Here is a 22,375-nt window from a genome sequence, read left to right as displayed (position 1 = left end):
AGGCAGTTGCAAATTTATTAGATCTTAGAAAAAAACAACCAATAAGATTTTTTTTGTATATACTATAGGCCAAGCACTGTCCTAAGTCTTTAGGAATTTTTTTTTTAAAAGGACAGTCTCTCCTCTAAATGAGCTTACAATTCAAAAGAGGAATATTTAATAAATATGATTTTATATGCAACCTCTTATTGGCTTTCTTAAAACATTAAAATGTTTGTGTTTGTCAATGATTTTCTACTTTATAAGAAAAACTTCAAAAACTTAAGAGCTACATAAATATGAATTTATGATTATTATCATTGCTATTGTTATTACAACATTTACAATAACCGCTAGTACTACTACTACCACCATCACTACTACTATTACTACTACTACTACTACTACTGCTGCTATTGCTACTACTGCTACTACTACTACTATTACTACTACCACCACCACCCCTATAACTACTACCATCAACCATTACTACTACTGCTGCTGCTGCTACTACTATTATTACTAATTTGTGGCTTTTCATGTGGAACATGTTGTCCTCAGATGTAAAACAGGATAGCAATATGTTTCTACGCTCAGGCTTTTTCTATGCCTTTTCAAGTATGACTTAGTTCTAGGCAACTATATAAAGATATCCACTAAAATGTTTAAGCTTAAAATTCTTTTAAGTATTCTACTATATTCAGGAGCACATTCAATAAAAATCCATTTTATATGCCACAAATTTAGTGCTAATAAATATATATATAATGATGCTTGAATTTTTTAGCAATGGTTACTTTGCTAACATATATTAAAAATGAAAATCTTTTCAAAGAAATCTCCAGAACAAAGTAAGTTTTCACAGAAATCAGATCTGGTATTCATAAGTTTTCAAATCTAGTAAACTGGACACAGGAAGAAGAGATTGGGCAATGTATACAAAGGCAGTATTGCCTAGTACATTATTTAACATTAACCTTAGTTAATTTAACTTTCCTTTATTAAAAATAGACACTTTTTTTAGCCTATTACATATTAAGATATCTATAACCTTAAAAACTAAAATTTAAAATCAATAATTATGAAAATTATAAAACTAGTTAACATTTACATAGGGCTTTAAAGTTAAAGTATTTTACACATATCATCTCATTTGATCTCTCAATGACCTTATGACATAGGTGCTATTATTATTCCCATTTTATAGAGGAGGAAACCAAAACTGAGAGAAGTGACATGACTTGTCCAGATTGATACAGCTAGTAAGCATGTGAAGCAAGAATCAAGCTCAGGTCTTTATTTGGTTTAAAAAATGGTAATTCACTATATTAGACAATGCATTTTGGTTTCAGTAATTTATCTGTTAAATATTTTTATCTGAATGCTAAATACTGAGATGCTTACTTGTAAAGAAGGGCTGAGGCAGTCTCGAAGTATTTCCTGATGATTTGGCTGATGCATTATTTCAAAAGCTTGCTTCCTCTCTTGGGGAGGGCGGTTTGGTGACAACATATGTACCAAGAGTCTCCCAAGCTGCATGCGGAAAGTTTCTTTACAAGACAACAGAATCTTACTCCACTGTTGTCTGGGGGCATTGGTTCTACTTGAGCCCTTCAATCAAGACAAGAATGAATTTGCTGTGAGTTACTTTGGACAATAATAGCTTATTCCTATCACTAACATTAAAGAGAGGTCTAAGAACAGTTTTGCATTGTAACTCTAACTACTTTCAAAAGCAAAGTAAAAAAGGAAGAGCGATATAAGTATCATACTAATATTAGTGACTAGCTATTTCATACTCTGCTGGCCTCATTCAACTATAATAGAGGAAAATTATTCCCTAGGTACAGACTTAGCAATCATTACTGTATAATGACTATTCTTTCAGAGGAGAGCAAAAGAGCATGGAAGCTAAGGTACTCTATTACTTTTATATCTAAGTAATCTCAGAATCAGAAGGCATAATGGAAGAGAATCCCAAAAGAAATAGGTTCCAAAAACATAATAGAGAAAGATAAAACCTCCATTCCTTAAGAATTAATGGAGGGCGGCCAGGTAGCACAGCAAGTAAGAGCACTGGCTCCAGTGTTGAGAAGACCTGGAGATCGAATCCCGGGCTCAGACACTTAGCACCCACCCAGAAACACCTGGCCGTGTAACCTTGAGCAAGTTACTTAACCCCAATTGCTTAGGGGCGGCCAGGTGGCTCAGAGAGTAAGAGCACCGGCTTTAGTGTTGGGACAACCTGGTGGCTCAGAGAGTAAGAGCACTGGCTTCAGTGTTGGGACGACCTGGAGATTGAATCCCGAGCTCAGACACTCAGCACCACACCCAGAAATAACTGGCCGTGTAACCTTGAGCAAGTTACTTAACCCCGATTGCTTAAAAAAAAAAAAAAGAATTAATGGAAACCTTCCACATAATTACTTACAAGTGCTATTCTCATTCCTTCTACCATAATCATTAACATTTCTTTCTGAAATGGGTTCAAATTGTAAAGTTGTTCATGTTGAATTTCCTCTTCAGAAATTCCAGCCTCAGAATATGAGGTTCTGCCTTGAGTTGTGGTCCCTGGTGTACTCAGAATATCAATAAAATCTGGCCTAAATTCTTTTAATAGAAAAATAAGCATAAAGAGAAAACAAAAATTAATTAAGTCATTGACAACCAATCTATGCTAATGAATTAGTGCTACCACTAAAACATTTTAGTAGGACAATAAAATCACTTAACATAGTATTTCTACGAAGTTAAATTATTAGAATCTGCTTCATATAAAACCATATTAAGTAAAAATTTTACATCTGTTAAGACACGATTCTGATTTAAAATATAATTAAATTTATTCAAATAAGCTAAATACTGCAATGGCTGAATTTATGATTATAGTACAAATCAAGTTCACAGACTACATATAAGGTACTTGATAAATTTCTATAAATGCATTTCCCTGGTTTACATGGCATATTGATTTCAAAAGTAATATCAACTTAAGTAATGCTGTGAGTGATAAAAGGTGTACTTTTAAACAAACTAACTATCCCCAATGTAAATCATAATTGTTTAAAATAAAACTCCATAAAGTAAGATTTTCTAGTGAATTATTTGTAAGGAAACTATAAAACCAAGATGCTGAAATTTATAAAATTCTTCCTTCTTTCAGTTCAAAAGCAGTTTACAATTCTGAAAAATCTGAGTAAGATGCATTACTTCAGAGCATGGTTTACTGGAGAACAATTCTCTAAAATCTCACAAACTGAACAAATATCCAGACATGATCTAACTCTCATTTGGACCTTTATCTCAAGTAGTACCTTTTATATTATAGTGTCCTGTATACTTATTTTATATTCCCTACTAGATTGGAAGCCATTGAGGGCAGGGACTCATTTTTATATCTCTTTGAAGCATCTAAATATAGTGCCTTTCACATGACATACATTCAACAAAATTTTGGTTTAAGAATATTTCAGGGTTATGAACACCAAAATATTCTATAGCACTTATGTATGACAGTTATGCCTCTGGACTCTTTTTTATTCATTTCCCATCTAGAACTCTGCTTTAAAAAAAAAATTAAGTCTATGCAGGAAAATCTATGCAGGAAACAGATAAACTAAAGAATGATCATTTGTATTAAAGAAGAAATTTCATCCTAGAAAAAATTTCACTGCAGGATTCCTTTAAGGGTTTTAGCACTTAGCCCAACATCTGGCACATAGCAAATGCTTAATAAATGCTTGTTGATGGATTTAAGAACTCCGACTGCCTTTAACATGATTCAGATTAAAATACTATTTATAAATAACTTCAGGAATTCATCCAGCATTCTTGTATAACAAGCATCAAAATAATAGGAATTTCAATTACTAGACTAATACTAATAGATATTCATAAGTTTTGATCTAATTTATAGTGATACTTAATTTGTTTGGCATTTTTGAGGAATAGAGAGTATATGAGTTCATTTTCCAGATAAGTAAAAGCTTAGACCCATGATGACATATGGTCACTATTATAAAGACTAGACCACAGAATTTAAGAGTGGGAAGGGATCTTAGAGATCAACTCTTTCATTTTTGGGGATGATGAAGCTGGGGCCCAGAAAAGTCACATAATTTGCCTGAGATCCTTCCAAATATTCACTCCCAGGCACTGATTCTATTTACATGTTCTTCCCACTACCCCTTCAGTCTATCTGCACTGTAACACAGTGAGCACCCCTGGGGCATGTGATAGCTTGGTACTATATGAAAAACTCCTCATGACTATGCATTTCCAGTTAGTCTTGTTTTTTTTTTTTTTAATACTCAATGTTGGCTGTTATTGTCATAGGTCTGCTTCTAATCAGGAAGGGTCTGCTTCTAATCAGGGAGGGTCTGGTAAATGTTTAACACCAGGAAAAAAAAATTACATACATATATGTGTGTGTGTGTATACACATACAGATATATTATGCATGACAGATTTTCAGGTTTAACCTGCATCATTAACATTTTCTACATCACTTTCTTAAATCTAGACAATCCAAAGAACATTAAGTCAAGCCCTGATTTGTAGTTTGCCAGTTTCTGACATTTCATGCTGAAAACTTAACAAACAGCTCTCACCAGCTGGTACGCGCTGGCTCCAGCACACTACTGATTCTAATACACTGTCCACTAGAACCTAAGATACAACTAAAGCTTTTCAGTGATAACTAAACTTACAAACTCAATAACCTTAGTTTCAAAGTCAAGTGGTAAAGTCCTCAGTCATTCAGACTTTGCAGCTATTTTTCTTGTTGCTCATAGATCTTTTTCTATTACTTTGAGGTTAATAGTTGTGTTCTAAACAGCAGAGTACCAGAAACCTAACTACTGAATATGGAGGGAATATTACACTTTGCTTCCATTGTCACCTCAAACACTGCACTTTATTTTTAACTGTTTCACAAATTCCTTATTTATCACAGATATCTGTGTTAGAGTTTGATTCCCAAGACTAAAAACACCTAAGTGCAGGGCTACAATCTTTAAGTTTGACACACAGATGTTTAATAAATTAATTTAATACAACAAAAAAATAAATAGCTTTTTGTTGTGTTTGCTACATCTTAAGTACACAAGAACTACCATGTTGTATCAGCATCATCACTCATGTATGGCAATACCCTCCTCAAGGGAATGCAAGCACCTTTAGTTTTATTTTTGTCTTTGAATCCCCAGTGTGCAGTAGATAGTAGATGCTTGCTGAATACATAAATTCCGCCAGTGACGGAGCACAAAAAGATGTACCTCAAATACATGTGTTCCATTAATAGTTTAGAAAAACAGAAACCAAAATAGCTACAACACTGTATAAACATCTAAAACTAGACAATCCTCTTAATTGTTCTACTGTGCAGCACCTTGATAAATGAGCCTGTTAACTGCTAACACAGTAAGCCTCTGCAGCCTCTGGGTGAGCTCCATTTCAGATGCCCGAATAGGATTTTCTTGACTCATTCTCCGTTGCATCATCATATTAAGCTCATCACTTGCCACTGAACGCATTTTCATCAAAAGAGATTCAGACTGAAGAAGAGAAGATTTTCGGGGACCTTCATGCATAAAAGAAAAAGAGAAAAATGCTAATAGTGGTAAGAAAGGAAACATTTAAAGCTCTTAGCAAGGGGAACTGGTTTTGTTGCAACTTTTAAAAAATAGTAATACCAGAACCAAAAAAATCCCTCACTTAATGTGGTTTATTTAAACACTATAAAGAAAGTGATTTAGAGAAAGTAGTTCTTTCCCCCATTTGAAGAAGTGTAACAGTGCTTTCAATTTAAAAGTTCATAAAAAAAAACTGTTTGAAATAAAAATGCAGTTTTAAATCTACAGAGCAGAGTGGTTTGCAAGATTTAATCCTTTTGAAAAATGAAAGCCAAGCCAATATAACGAGGGTTGAATAGGGTAATAAAGTTGCACAACATCACTGTTTCACTTCCTCACATTCACTTTTATAAACAGATTTTCAACTATTCCGTGCTCTGGTCATAACGATTACCAAAAAGGGCTTTTTCTTGCACAATATTTAGTGACATAAAGTAGAAATCAGGGACACAGAAGAGCCCAGAAAAATGATTACAATCCCAGTGATCTGTAATCAAAATTATTGTGAACACATGCATCATTTATTCAATATTATATAAGAATTTCTTGAGAAATGTTTTCTCAGATTGAAGAGGTAGGAATAGCCACTATTACTGCACCTGCTTCTGTAGGAAATGAACATGAAGTGGATCCAGTACAAAACTGAGGGGTTGATTCTTGCTTTAACAAACTCAAGGAGAGGGGCATCGGAAGTTGACCATAAGAACTAAAATGACGTCTTGGTAGATAAGGAACAATGGAACTTTTCATTGCAACTGAACCTTTGTTTTAAATGATTTTTTAAAAGATAAATTAATTTTTATAAATATCTATAAAGGTTATACACATATCATTATATAATACTCTATTACATATTACATATGTCTGGGTACTTATGATGTAAAGATATTGGTGAAACATGGAGAAGGAACTAAGCATTTGTATAGTACCTACTACATGCCAGTCACTGTTCTAAGCACTTCACAAATTATTTCATTTGATCCTCACAATAATTTTATGAGGTAGGTGCTGTTATCATCCCCACTTTACAGCTGAAGAAACTGAGGCAAATACAGGTTAAGTGACTTGTCCAGGGTAACGGAGCTAAAAACCATTTGAGGCCATTTGAATTTGGATCTTCCTGACTCCAGGCCCAGACTCTATCTGCTGCAATACCTAACTGTTGAAATACTTCCACAAATTAGACTGACCAGAACAATCCAATGAAAAACACTGACAGTACCTTCAATTGATTATAAAATTGTTTTGGGTATAGTTGCCTTTGAGGAAAAAAATGGAAATTTCTAAAAAGCCAACATACAAGCTATGCAAGAGGAAAAATTTCCACAGCATGCTCTCAGATTGATATAGACTGATCAATTTTCTATAACTTCCATTATATACACAGGGCTACAGCTTGTATGGTACCCTGAGTCATCAGGTAAAGATAAAATTAGAATGTACTGCTCCTTCTAAGGCAGGAAAGTATATTCATATTTAAGAAAGACTTTCAATGAGATTTGAAAAGCTTTCTTGGTAAGCCACAAAGAGTCAGAAAATTAATCATACCAATTTCCTAAATGTTGCATTTATGAGGCTAAGTGTACACAAATTATTTCAAGCAAAAAATATGATAAAACATATTTTAAATATATAACTGAGTTACTCTTTTAGGTAGAGTTGTTTCTTATCAGTCAGTCAATTAGTGTTTTTTAAACAACTACTATCTGCCAGATGCTGTGCTAAGTGCAGGAGATATGAAGAAATGCAAAAAGTTTTCTTATCCTTGAGGAATTAACGTATGAGAAATCCATTACCAACTGTACTTTGAGGGGCCAACCTGTTTTTTCTAAGGACCATCACTTGTTATAGGAACCAAACACTTCTCTTAGTTAGTAAGGACTACCTTTTAACCTAGCTCTGACCTGACTGAGTTTCTGGTTAATCTAGGAGTTCTTAAGAGATCTATGGACAGATTTCAGAACTAGGATGGGGAAAAAATTTACATCTTTATTTTTATTAACTTCAAACTGAAATTTAGAATGGCCTTCAAATATGAATGCAGGCAACACTATTTTGAAAAGAGGTCCACAGACTTTACAGGACTACAAAAGGGATAAAATAAAGGTTAAGAATTCTAGATTGAAATACTTTTGCTGAATAAATTAGTTTCCATGAAGGGGCCTTTCCTATCCTTCCATTAGAATGAAGTACTTAACATGACTTTGAAATTATAAGAATGTTGGAGATGGTCTTAGTATATCAGTACATAATGTATTATCTTCCTCACAGTATCAGTTCATTCTAACCCTGTTCCCAATGGAACAGGTACCTCTCTCAAAGTTATCCATACTCTCACCCAAATTCAATCTAGATATACTGATTTACATCAAATTTTCAATGTCAAACAAACAAACAAAAACCAGAGTTCTATAACACATTTTGACATTAGATACTGTCTTACATCATATACTCCAGCTTAAAAATTCCTTAATTTCAGAAAACCCTGTGAAGACTTATATGAACTGATGCAAAGTGAAGTGAGCAGAACCAGGAACACATTGTACACAATAACAAAAACACCTGTGGAAGACTTAGCTACCCTAATAAATACAATGATCTATGAGAATTCCAGAGGATTCATGATAAAAAATGCTATCCATGTTTAGAGAGAGAAATGACGGACTTTGAGTGCTGAATGAAGCATATTTTTTTCTCTTTATTTTTCTTGCTTTCTTTTTTTGCAACATGGCTAAATATGGAAATGTTTTGCTTGACTTCACATGTATAATGGGTATTATATTGTTGGCCTTCTCAATGGGTGAGGGAGGGGCTTGAGAGAGGGAGAATTTGAAACTCAAAATAAAAATTGCTAAAAAAATAAACATACTTTTTTGTAAATTTCTTAAGTACCTAATTATATAAAACTAACAATTCCCTAAGAAATTATATACAATAAGTTTACATAAAAGGAATACCTGCATTCCTAACAGACCAAGGCCAATGATACTTAAACAGTATTGTTTTATTGTCTCTAATAGTGGTCTTCAAAGTAGGGTATTGTAATAGTAATGTAATTTAAAGATTCCCCTGTATTGGCTTGGTTTTTGGTTTGATTGTGTTAAAACTCAGAGCTTGTTAATCCCACTTGTGGGATGGACTTGTTGACGCAAAGGCTGAACTGGGAGGAGCTGGTGACATAGGTTTGGAGAGACACAAGAGAGAGGCAGAAGAACTTTTTGGAAGCAGCACCATCTTGGAGGCAGAGAGAGACTGAGAGGATTGCTGAGGGCCACTTTGAATTGCCCAGGACTTTTGAGACCTGCCACCCAGAGCTGCCAAGAACTGAGGAGACATGGCTGTTACGCTGGTACTTTGTCTGTTTTGATGACGTTTTGCCAGATTTGTCTATTGGTGAAAGACAGTCCTGTTATTGCGAAAGTATTGGAACCTTGCTGTTGGTTCAGAGTTCCAGAGACTGTTCTGCAGACAGAGAGTGAATACTGTCCACTGGTGAAAGACAGTGCTGTTGTTGCAGAAGTCTTGCAGCCTTGCTGTTGGTTCAGAAAGCCTGGATAAGGATTTTCTTGTTGTATGTTTACAGAAATCCTGGAAGAGGGTTTTGCTAATGTTTTCAGGGGTCCTAGGACTGTTCTGCAGACAGAGAGTGAATTAATGAAGAGACTGGCGATGGAGTGGGCGGAGCCAAGATGGTGGAGTACAAGCACAACCTTCCAGCAGCTCTGGCTTCCACCCTCCCCAATCCATGTAAAAAGGGGACTCTAAACAAACTTTGGAGCTGCAGAACCCACAAAATGACACAGAGAAGCTAACCTCCCACCAAGGACACCCCAGCAAGCCGGCAGGAATCGGCCAGCGCAGCGCTCTGGGAGCAGAGCCCAGCACCACGCTGAGGCTTTAGCCCCAGGGCGGGCCTGACCAGCCGCCAGCCAAAGGGACTCCAGATCAGCAGCAGCTGTGGCCGTTTTCAGATTTATCAATACATAGATGCGAAGGACAAGGTGAGAGGCCAGTGCAGTCTGGACTTTGAGACCAGTAAGTGGGAGTGCGTGGCTTTTACCCCCGGAGCGAGAAACCGCTGAGATGCCAGCACAGCCTGCCAGCGCCACGTGGCAGCTTCAGCTCCTGGCCTGCAGAGTGTAGGGGGACCAAGCACCAGTCTGAGGGGTAATCCGCTCTTGCTTTAACCTGCTTGGATCTGGATTGCAGTCTAGGGTGGAGGTCCTGGGGTGTGTGTCCAGCTTGCCAGAGCGTGTGGAGACCTCAGAGAGGGCACCCATCTAATACCTCCAGCAGCTGAGAAAACCCCAGCGTTTGGGATGAAAACTCCCCTGCCTGGTGGCAGAGTCCTACTGTGGCAAAAAAGCCCCAAAGTCAAATAATTGAGTGGCAAAATGAGCAGGCAGAGGAAACAAAGCAGACAGAAGATTCCAACATTACACTCCTATTTTGGGGATAAGAAGGAGCAAGGCATGGAACAGGAGGAATACAGTGAAGTCAGTACTCCTGCACCAAAAGCTTCAAAGGAAAATACAAGCTGGTTATAGGCCATACAGGACCTTAAGAAGCAGATAAGAGAAGTGGAGGAAAAATTGGGAAGATAAATGAGAACAATGCAAGAAAATTATGAAATGAGAGTCAACAGCCTGACTGAAGAAAATAATACCTTAAAAAACAGACTGACTCAAATGGCAAAGGAGGCTCAAAGAGGCAATGAGGAGAAGAATGCCTTAAAAAGTCGAATTTGCCAGATGGAAAAAGAATCTCAAAAGCTCACTGAGGAGAATCATTGCTTCAGAATTAGATTGGAGCAAATGGAAGCTAATGACTTTATGAGAAATCAAGATGCTGTTAAACAGATCCAAACAAATGAAAGAATAGAAGGCAATGTGAAATATCTCATGGGAAAAACCACCGGAAAATAGATCCAGGAGAGATAATTTAAAAATTATTGGACTGCCTGAGAGCCATGACCAAAGTAAGAGCCTGGAAAGCATCCTCCAGGAAGTTCTCAAAGAAAACTGCCCTGATGTTTTAGAACGAGAGGGCAAAATAGAGGTTGAAAGAATCCACCGATCACCTGCTGAAAAAGATCCCAAAAAGAAAACTCCTAGGAATATTATAGCCAGGTTCCGGAATTCCCAGATTAAGGAGAGAATATTACAAGCAGCCAGGAAGAAAGAATTTGAATATTGTGGAAACACAATCAGGATAACCCAGGATCTGGCAGCTTCTACACTGAGGGATCGAAGGGCCTGGAATGTGATATTCCGGAGGTCAAGGGAGCTGGAATTAAAACCAAGAGTCACCTACCCGGCAAAACTGAGTATCATGTTTCAGGGGAAAATATGGTCATTCAGTGGAATAGAGGACTTTCAAGCATTCTTGCTGAAAAAACCAGAGTTGAATAGAAAATTTGACATTCAGATACAAGAAGCAAGAGAAGCATGAGAAGGTAAACAGGGAAAAGAAATCATAAGGAAGTTATCAAAGTTGAACTATTTTTTTATTTAAAGCAATCGGGGTTGAGTGGCTTGCTCGGGGTTACACGGCCAGTTGTTGTTTCTGGGTGCGGTTCTGAGTGTCTGGGACCGGATTTGATCCGGGTCATCCCGGCACTGGGGCCGGTGCTCTTGCTTGCTGAGCCACCTGGCCAAAGTTGAACTATTAACATTCCTACATGGAAAAACAATAATTGTAACTTATGAAACTTTTCTCAGTAGCTGAAGGGATTAGAAATATATATATATGTATATATATATATATATATATACACATATATATGTGTCTTTATATGAGGGTATGCGGGCATATGAATACATATGTGAATGTGTGTATATATGTTTACAGGTATACATAGATAGAGGGCACGGGACCAATTTAACAGGAAGGGATGATACTTAAAAGGTGAAATTAAGAGGTGAGAGGAATATAATGAGAGGAGATGGGGAGAGACAGAGTGGGGCAAACTATCTCATACAGAAGAGGCAAGGGAAAATGGTTACAATGGAGGGGAAGAATAGGAAGGCAAAAGGGAATGGGTCAACCTTATTCCTATTGAATCTGGCTTGTGGAGGGAGGGAAATACACACTAAATAGGGGATCTCACCCTCCAGGAGAATAGGGGGGAAGGGGATGTGAGGGGGGATGATGGAAGGGAGGGCAGGCTGGGGGGGAGGGAATGAATCTGGAATTGAAAGTTTTAAAATCAAATATTCAAATATATATATATATATATATATATATATATATATATACTATTATTAATACCATCTTACATGTTATTAAGAAAAAAAAGATATACAGGCACTGAGGCATAGAGATCCACTGGAAAAGTTGAAACGGGTATGGGAGAAAATATGGGAGAGAGCAGATTGGAGTTGGGGATATCCTGTGGGACTGCTGTTTTGGGGGAATGGGTGGGGGAAAAACGGGGAGAAAATTTGTAACTCAAAATCTGGCGGAAACGAATGATGTAAATTAGAAGAATAAAGCATTAAAAAAAATAAATTAAAAAAAAAAAAAGAGACTGGCAATGTATCTTGTGGCCTTGCTAAGCTTTGTCTCCCCAGAAACAAAGACTGCTGAGAACTTGCCTCTTGTCAAGATGAAGAAAAGACCTCCATTTGGGTATTAAGTGCTGTGCTTAAACTTGTTGTAACTCTGGGGTAGATTCAATTGTGATCCAGGGGAGGGAAACTTTTGACCTTTTTGTGCTCTGTGATTGAACTTTATGAATGTACTTTACTTATGATTGGAAACTAATCCCTATTTGAGAAGAGGGGCTTTGTGAGGGACTAAATGAAGGTACAGCCTAGGGGTGGAGTAGTATTTAGAACAGGGACTTTGTAATTGATTAAATGAATGTAATGTCCTGGAGTGGGTAGTACTTGATTAAATCAGGTAGTACTTGGAGATTATTGAATCACACTTAGTAAATGCTGTATTTTGAATGATGCAATATTTTGATCTTCTCTGTTCTTAATTTTTCACTGAATAAAAATGGAGAGCACCTATGCTGGTATTTTGAACCTTGGGAAGTTGCCTTTGCTTGGCATTACATTACAGGTGTGTACCCAAGGGGATGTGTAAGATGGCCCACTGGAATGCAAGAAGAACATATTACAATATTAGAACATTTATATACATTTATATTTATCTAAAAATTATTCATATTTGCTATTCAAATGGTCACTGGTGCCCTCACTCAGTCATTATGTCACACGTTCATGTGTCACTTAACTCATGTGAAATATTCTGAGGCAAGAGTGGGAAATCTATAATATGGGTTAACAACGATTCACTCTTTTATTCATTCACTTTCAGGGTTTCATAATGAATTAAAATTTATTAGTGGATTAAGTGGGTTTATGGGTTACATTATCTAATTTTAACTAAATTAACCCTCACAAAATAGACAAGAAGTTTTAAAATATTCTAACAAACACATCAGGAATCAAAGACAAAATGAATATGAACAATAAGCAATAAGAAAACAGCAGAGCTGACCCTTCTCCTGCTGCCAGTATAAGGTCTTCATCAGAGATTTCATCATGAAGTCAAGCAATGATCATCTAATCAGATCTGCCAAGTAGTTAGTCCTCAACATTGAGATTATCAAGAAGATAATTTAAAATATGGCAATGAACCTGCATTCTATTACATTATGAAATAGGATCTTATCAATTAATCATTCAACAAATATTTATTAAGGACCTATTATATCCCATACACTATGCCATACACCACTAAGTGGTGTGTATACAAAGAAAAGTGAAAACAGTTTTTGCCTTCAATTAGCTTACATTTTACCAGGGAAGAAAAAAAATGCTACATATAATCAAACAGAAAATACAAGGTAGTTGAGAGGAAGTGACACACTAGTAGTTGGGAGGAACATGAAAGAATTCCTTTAAAGTGTGGTGCTTGGGGCGGCTAGGAGACACAGTGAGTAGAGCACCGGCCCTGTTGTCAGGAGGACCTCAGTTCAAATCTGGCCTCAGATACTTGACACACTTACTAGCCATGTGACTTTGGGCAAGTCACTTAACCCTACTTGCCCTCCAAAAAGCAAAAATAAAAAAAATAAAGTGTGGTGCTTGAACTGAGTCTTGAAGGAAACGAGGGGGTGTAACAAATGGCAATAAGGAAGGAGTAGTGGACAGACTGCCAAAAACACAGATGCCACATGGTATGTAAGGAACAGTAGCAAAAGAGCTAGTCTGTGGATAGAACAGAGTATAGAAAAGGAAATGATGTATAAAAAAACTGAAAAGATAAGTTAGGGATAAGTTGTAAATGGTTTTAAAAGTCAAAGAGGACTTTGGATTTTATTTTGAACAGAGTTCTTTTATTTTATTGAGAAATGATCAGACCTGCACTTCAGGAAAACCTGCACTTTGGCAACCTTCTGTAATAAGTACCTCTACTTCTCTTCTCCCTCTCTCCTAAACCTTCTGGGATTTGGCTTCTGACCTCATCATTCAAATGAAATGTTCTCTCAAAAGTTACCAATGATCTAGACTGTCAAATCTAATGGCCTTTTCTTAGCCCTCCCCCATCCTGACTTGTCTATTAAGTCTGACACTGTTAATGACCTCTTCCTCTTAAACAGTCTCTCCTCACTGGAGTTTGGTCATAGTACTCTCCTAGTTTAATCTCCTACCTATCTGACCATACTTCTCAGTATCCTTTGCTAGATCCCCCTACAAAAAAGTGGTTGAATGCCAAGGCCCTGTTCTGGGTTTTCTTCTCTTCTTCCTCTATCTCACTTGGAGATTTCATCAGCTTCAGTTTCAAATATACCTATGCAGATGATTCTTAGACCTATATATCCAGCCCTTTCTTCCTTCCTTCTCTTTCTCTCCAAATATATATAGCTAACTGGCCCCTGGATACCTCACACTGGATATCCCATAGGCAGCTCAAAAAAAAATCAACAAGCTTAAAATAAAATTCATCATTAGCCCCCAAACCATCGCTACCCTCAGCTTCTCTATTATTGTCAAAAGCACCATCATTCTTCTAGTCACTCAGGCTCACAAACTTGGTACCATACTCAACCCCTCCTATATAATTTGTTACCAGGTTTTTTCATTTCTATCCTCACAACATCTCTCATATAGGCTCCCTTTCTACAGTTACAGAGCTACAGCTTTAACTGTTAGTCTCCATCACCTCTGCCCCAGACTACTGCAACAGCCTTCCAACTAGCTGACTCACAGCTTCCTTCCCATTCTAATCTCTTCTCCATTCAGTTGCTAATTCTATCATTCCCTCTCAGCCACACTTAAAGAGCTCTGGTGGCTTCCTATGACCTTCAAGGTCTAATAATAAGCTCTTTGTAATTGGGCCACCTCTTATTCTTCTTTCATTTTACTCCCTAGAATAAGGGCTTTGATCTAACTCCCCTGGTCTATTAGTAGTTCCATCAATAAAGTTCTAGACCTTCCACCTCTGTGCCTTTTCACCGACTCTCTCAGTGGAAAGCTCTGGCTCCTCACCTTCTGTCTTTTGGTTTCTTTGGCTTCCTTCAAGACTCAACTCATGTCCCATTTTCCCGAAAGTTCTTTCCTAGTACCCCCAACTATTAGTATAAAAAGAGGAGAAGGTAAAGGACAGACTCCTGGGAAACAACCATGGTTAGTGGATGTGACCTGGAGGAGGATCAAGCAAAAGAGACTGAGGAGTGGTCAAATAGGAAAGAGAAGAACCAAGAAAAAAACATGTAAGTAAATATAGAGAGGAAAGACTATAAAAAAAAGTGATGGACAGTGTCAGATGTTATAGATATGTCAATAAAGATGAGCAAAGTCTATTATACTTGACAATTAATTGATCATTGGTAACTTCAAAGAGAGAAGTTTCATTTAAATGATGAGGTCAGATGTCATCTGCAGAGGGTTTAGAAGAGAGAGGCATCTATAAAAGAAGTCTTTCTCAATGAGTTTAACCACACAGGTGAGCAGAGGACTAGGATAATTCCTAGTGGGGATGACTGGATCAAGTGAGGTTTGTTTTTAAGGATGAGGGAGATGTGGGTGTCTTTTAGGAATTAGGGAAACATATGGTAGACTAGAAGAGATTGTTGATTAGTGAGAGAATGTAGATGATAAAAGGGAGGAATCTTCCAGGGAAAACTGGAAGAAATAAGATCAAGGGTACATTAGAATGGGTTCTCTTGGCAAGGTTAAGGTCCCTTTCTTTCTGAGACATGGTGAAAAAAGAGATAGTAGATAACAGGATTTGAATAAAGTTAGATGAGGAGAAGGGGAGAAGAGGGAGATGTCAGTGAATGCTTTTGTTTTAGTGAAATAAGCAGCAAGATCTTCAGCTGAGAGAGTAGATAAGGGAAAATTGACAAGAAAAGAAAAAAAATCTGGAATAGTTGCTTTGTTTAATGAGCAAATCATTTAAGGAAGTATAAAAGGATTATTACCTTTCTGAGGTGAGGGTTCTATTAAGATTATTTAACAAAAGTTTGTATTGTACCCAGGAAACAGGATTTTATGATTTATTCTAGCTCCATATAGGGGCATGCAAATAGGAACAAAAGTAGCAGGTGGTAGGAGCAAACCAAGGTCATTCCTTTGAGTTTAACTTAAACTACATGGTTATAAATTAAATACTAAAGACAGAAAATACAATTTATTTTTAAAACAATAAAGTGGTAAATAAGTCCTTCCATCAGCTGCTTTTAAGTTATTTCACCATCTCTTCTCCTTATTCTCCTAAAAAACCTTCAGTATCACTTCCATGTAACCCTTTATTTAGATCAGGAGAATATAAAAATAAATGATGTAATCAACTACAATTATATAGCAACACAAAAATTTTCTATAATCAAGGGGCTAGAAATGACCACAGAACGGAAGAGAATGGTTAGGAATAACTAAAGTGAAGAATTAAGTTAATGGAAGAGTAACACTAAAATTTTAGAGACCAAAAGAAAATGGAAAAAAGACAAGAGAAAGAAAAAATGGATTGTATAATGGTTATGAGGTATAAAGAGAAAATTAATGAAGACAGTAATTAAGTTTATTTGACTAGACTGAAGAGAACAAATCCAAATGTAATAGGAGGTAGGAACAGTTATATAAATGTGAGGCTAGTGAGGAAAAGAATCAAAGTCCATGTTCAATTATAGTATGATTTGAAAAATATGTGGGGGTCCATTGCAGGGCTTAGACAATGTGAATATGATTATGGTTATGTTATGAATATGATTATATTATATATTTTTAGAAATAATTCTTGCTGCTGTGTGTGGGAAAATTATAGTTGGGAGAGAGGAAAGATGTCAAGGGCGTTATTACATTGGTTCAAACAAAAGCCTAGGCTAGACATTTTGTTGTGGCAATAATGAATAAAACTTATTAACATGATGAAGAATCAGCAAGGTTTGCTAAGCATCTAATTTTAAAACTATTCATTCTCTTTCCACATAAGTAAAAAGGTAAATTCTACCAAAGCAGTTCTCACTTGGCAGGAAGACTTATTAATGAGAATACCCCAAATCCAAAGGTTTCTAGGACTGTAGGGAGATATGTTATGCCTGGCTGGATAAATTAACAATGTTTTACTGGAGGAAAGTACTATAATTTGAGAGGGGAATTAGGAATAAAGAATGTGTAAGACTGTACTAATGTTCCACTTTGATGTTTTTACAGTGGGATGGAGGTAGCCCTAGGATCTTAAAGGATATGTCAACAGAATGAAAGCTCAGGGAGGTCCAATCAAGAGTGTATGTTTCATGTTTTAGCCCAGTAGATATGGCTGTAATTCCATAGTCATTTTGGCTAAGTTCTGAGTATCTCATGTCCAGAAAGCTGATTACCAAGTAATTAATATTTATAGCAACTCTCAGAGAGAGGCATAGGCATTTTAGGGACTATTCACAGATACAAGAATCCTCATACCAATGAAAACAGAAGTTTTGCAGTGTCATGGGAGATAATAGGATGCAGATGTAGAAGAGGCTAAAATGCTTTGGGTGGTGTTCCAGAATATAAATGTACATTTTTCTGACCTGAGAATGTGATTTTTACTTGGCTTTTAAGTTTTATTTACTGACAAGGATAATATGTATTATATGGGAAAAAAACAGGCTAAAAATGAACAAATTTCTGGACTACAATGAATGATTATATTAATATATCAATTAAGCTTGTGCAGTCTTTGTGTTTGGAGATATGTTTTACAATTTTATTTTCATCCTGACTGAAGACAGGCAGAATGAGGTCATACTCAGCTTTAGAATTTTACGAAGTGAGGGAAATCTAGCAATATTTACTAATATGTAGTATTTAGAAGTTACTTAGATTGCAACTATGATTTGACATTGAGATCTACAATGTTAAAAAAAAAACAAAATTAAGTAGCAGAAAAAAGAAGTATTCTTAAAATTTATAGAGTTTAAATTTCTCAGTATTTTATTGACCATCTACCTCCTTAACCACCAAATCTGGAAAAAAAAATGTAAACAATACCATTAAAGGGGAGAGTAAAGCTATTTTTTCCATTTATAATATTTAAAACATTTTTATTTCATTACTCACCAGCAATACTTTTTCGCTTTTGAAATACTGCATGATGAGGAATAGAAGGACACTGGAAAGAATTTGTCAGGTTTTGAGTATCCTGGTTTGCAGTTGTCCTTATAAACTCAATAGCTGCCTGAAGAACTCTGAATTGTAGTGCAATTGCCATATCTGAGAACAAACAAAAAAAATACTAAACAAGAATAGTTCTTTCTACTAAGTATTTAAGCTATATATTTAATAATTTATTCTTATTGAATCAATTTTATTTCTAAATAACATCCGAAAGTGCCACTCAGGTTTTGGCATATATAAATTTCAAAATTAAAATGTGAAATTTAAGGTAAAAATTTTTTTGGACATTAGTGAACAAAGAATTTCTGTTTAAAGTAACTTTTAGGCTAAGAACAAATTTCAAAAATAAATTGCAATAAGAAAATTATTCACTGCAAAAAAGGTGGCCTATAAAACAAACTGCTTTCTTTGTGTAAACATGTAACAGTAAAGGACGTCTTATAATTAATGAAATAATTTTAAATGAACAAATGGTTGATTTTTTAATTTCTATTTTCTCTGTCATTCGATGTAGTTATGGAATTAAATGACATGTCTGTTGCCCTAACTTCTATTTATTCTCATTGATAGTTAACATATCTCTCAGCTGACATAGGTACTCTTAATTTTGCCTGACAAACGTTACAAAAACTAATTAACATCACTGTAAAATTAATTTTATTAGTAAACTTATCTCCAAAGAGAAACTTAAAAGATTATACAATGAAATCTCATTTTCAACAATAATTCAGAATAACTCTTGTAAGATTTAAGTCTTACTTCGCGTCCGTTTGTTTTTGCTGCTTTGAACATATCCAAGCAGTATAATAAGATCTTCAATGACCCTAAAGTATTGTGAACCTGAAGAACTGCAAGCATGAATTGTAACAGCGACCATAAGTTGCTGTATTTCACAAACAAGTAATTTGTAGTCATTCAAAGGAATGCTAAAAAACAAAAACCCCAACAGAAACAGTTAGAACATTTTTAAAAAGAATACCTATCAATAATGCTAACAATCTGCCTTGTCCAAAAGACCAAGTCCCACCCTGCCCAATTCAGACTTAGTGCGGACATCTGATTGGCTTTAACTCTACCACAACTCAGAACCCCTAAATTCAAGGGCTACAGCAGCCACAGCCTCTCCCATACCATCAACCCAGCTCACAACTTCTTCAGACAAACATTTATCAAGTATATGGTTTTTTTTGTTGTTGTTGCTGTTGTTCAGTCATTTCAGTTGTGTTTGATTCTTTCTGACCTCATTTGGGGTTTTCTTGGCAAACATTCTGCAGTGGTTTGCTATTTCCTTCTTTAGCTCTTTTTATAAATGATGAAACTGAGGGAAACAGAGTTATTGACTTTCCTAGGGTAACACATCTAGTAAGTGTCTGAGGCCAGATTTGAGCTCAAGAAGAAGAATCTTCCTGACTCCAGATCTGGTGGCACTCTATCCATTGTGACACTTTAGCTGCCCCAATATTATTTTTAGCCCACCTCATTCTCCTTTCATTATGCTTTGATTAAAAGAAAAAAGCAAGGAAAAGAAGTAGTAAATGTCTGGGGCCAAAATACAATACTATTCATAGACTTACCATCAGCATGATTTACTAAAATAAAAAATCAAAACAACAACAACAATGATTTTTTAAAGTTCCCCAAGGTATCCCCAAATTAGCCTATTGGCATCCCAGACATTATTCCCCAATTCCACCATTCCTGTGTTAATTCAAAGAAGGTTCAAAATCAGAGCAAGTTTTCATGTTGCCTGCAGAGCCCATATCTTCCACTCTTCACCTCAAGAATATGGATGAAACTTTTGAAGTTCTAATATGGAATTTTATTTATTAAAATGTCTATGTTGTGTGTATGTGGCCTGTGATTCATCGGGTACCTGAAAAGATCTCCCTCTACCAATATGCATCAGGACCTGTTCTGCAACTTAGAGTCTTGCTTGGAGAGTTGCCTGGGGATACTAAGATTAACAAACTTACACATGCTCACACAGCCAAAGTGTGCCAAGAGGCAGAAGAGGAGCTCAAGTCTTTCTGAGCAGGCTAGTTCAATGTCTCCTCTGCCAATCTGTCTCTCAATAATATCTTATGCTATTAAAAGCATTCTGATTGAAAAGGCTTTTTCATGCCTTAAAATACTGTACAAAATGTAAATTGGGATGATGTTAGAAGCATCAAAAAGTAAAACTAGCTCCAGGTCTACGTTTTAAATTGAAATACTCTTCCCAGAAACACTCAATGCTTAAGCCCAAGGCATCACCACCTAATTGAACGTGGGCATATTACTTCACCTCTCTGAGATGTACAAAACATTTTTGTTTTTTATTGTTTGCTTTCTATCAATTTTGCTCTCTTTTCCTTCCTTTTCCATTTCTCTACCTACACAGGATCCTTTCACTTGAAGAAAACAGTCTCATTTGGTTGTGATGGAGTAAACTGGAGCACTGGATGCAATCAGACAAGCCCTTTGCCATGCTCCCAGTTCTATTACCAGGCACACCTGACAAGTGACAACTCCTCGGAGCTTTGGTTTCCTTATCCATAGAACGATGGGTTCAGACAAGGACCTCGAAAGTCTCTTCCAATTCTGAAATCCATGGTCCCATGGGGCAGTCAATCCCCCTTGGGTTAGTTCTTACTAATTTTTTTCCTGTGTTAAAAGTAGAAAATCCTCTCCCCATACATTCATTCATTCACTGGTCCTAATTCTATCATCTGAGGTCAAGCAGACAAGGCCAAATTCCAGTTCCAGGCTGACAGAGAGCATGGCAGCATGTAAAGAATGCTGGACTTCAAGACTGGAAACCTGGATTTTAATCTTTCAAGACATGAGAACTGCATGGCCAGTCATTTAACCCCTGAGCCTCAGATTCTTCATCTACATGGCCTGAAGGGTGGTTGTGAGGAAAGTGACCTATTAAGCTTTTAAGCACTACAGAGATTTGAGTTATGAATGACATTAGAATGCTTCAGATTTTTAAAGACAATGATCATGCTCCTTATTATGTTGATCCTCCTTCTTTCAATCTACTAGTTTCTCTCAATATTTTGATTGGATCTGTGATCTCAGATCACATAGTAGTAGTAATGTCTTCTAGATCACACTTATTCATGCCTTCCCAACCTATGTAATACTATTTCATTCATTCCCATAAATCTTACATAGAGGTTTGTCCAACAAGCTCATAATCTTCTAGATTTCCTGCAATTATGTAAATACCAGGGGAGACCATATGCTGTTAGGAATGGGAATCTAAGATCTTCCCTGCCCCTAGGCCCTCTGATAGGCTTAAGTGACTCTGAGAACCTTCCTGGATTTGAAAATATATTCTGCCCCCTAATAGGCTGAATGTAGTCACATGGAGACTGTGACTAGAGGCTTGTTTTTCAGGAATGCCCACACCTTGATACTTTGTGATTAGGCAGTGGGTCAAGAGGGCTGTGACATTCTCTGAAGTAGGAGAAAGCTATATATACCCTGATGTGAGGTTTTGTTTTGGGGCTCACTTTGAGAAGAGTAGTGTTATTTGACCAGACAAGACTCTGGGCAGCCTCTGAGCACCCCCCCTCCGCACCCCCCAGCTTTGAAAACCCAGATGTTTGTGCTTCTTTCTCTGGTAACTGACTAGGTATGGATGTAATGGTCAGACAGCTGGAAGCCTGTCTGCTGATCTGTTTCTGTCTGCTTCTAACGTCTGCTTATAACTTGTTTGTATTCTCTGAAGTTTGAGGTGCTGACCTTTTTTCCCCTGAACTAGGTAAATGACATATGTTTGATTAAAGCAAAATTGTTAACCCATTTTGAGTTGCTTTCCTTTAGAAAAGCAGATCTAAGAACCTGTTAGCAGTCACCCTGGGTATGCTAGGGTGCTTGCTGCTACAGCTGCCCACTGGTTTTCCCTAGCACTTACATTCCTGGATTATTAACTTTTCCAGTCACATATCTTGAATATTATCTTTTCTGCCACTTTTTTAAATGCAATTCTTCATTGGTAACATCATGCTATAGTCTACTCATTCCCACTATGTATCTTTCCCTTGTCCTTTGAGTGACCTGCAGCCTTAATTTTTCAAAGACTGAGATTCTAAGACTTAGAATAACATGGTATCACTGCAAGAATACTGATGTTAAAAAGATGGGACTTTGTTTCAGGGA

At 36.5% G+C, this 22,375-nt stretch overlaps 1 protein-coding gene across 1 annotated transcript in view; it reads right to left on the bottom strand.

Moving 5' to 3' along the window:
* LYST (lysosomal trafficking regulator) overlaps positions 1–22,375 on the bottom strand; it is a gene marked incomplete at its 3' end in the record, with an annotated part of 140,233 nt that overhangs the window by 19,282 nt on the left and 98,576 nt on the right. The window contains exons 27-31 of the mRNA XM_069064505.1: positions 18,986–19,152; positions 18,170–18,322; positions 5,369–5,560; positions 2,411–2,589; positions 1,384–1,590 (exon numbers count right to left, since the gene is read on the bottom strand). Of these exons, the coding sequence (XP_068920606.1) occupies positions 1,384–1,590; positions 2,411–2,589; positions 5,369–5,560; positions 18,170–18,322; positions 18,986–19,152 (898 nt within the window). The remainder of the gene's footprint in view (positions 1–1,383; positions 1,591–2,410; positions 2,590–5,368; positions 5,561–18,169; positions 18,323–18,985; positions 19,153–22,375) is intronic.

This window comes from Petaurus breviceps, unplaced genomic scaffold (assembly GCF_028583685.1).
Source record: "Petaurus breviceps papuanus isolate PSGF00001 unplaced genomic scaffold, PetGlider_PUasm1.0 90633, whole genome shotgun sequence".
In the NCBI taxonomy this organism is placed as follows: Eukaryota; Metazoa; Chordata; class Mammalia; order Diprotodontia; family Petauridae; genus Petaurus; species Petaurus breviceps.
This window is presented reverse-complemented; position numbering and strand designations above follow the sequence as displayed.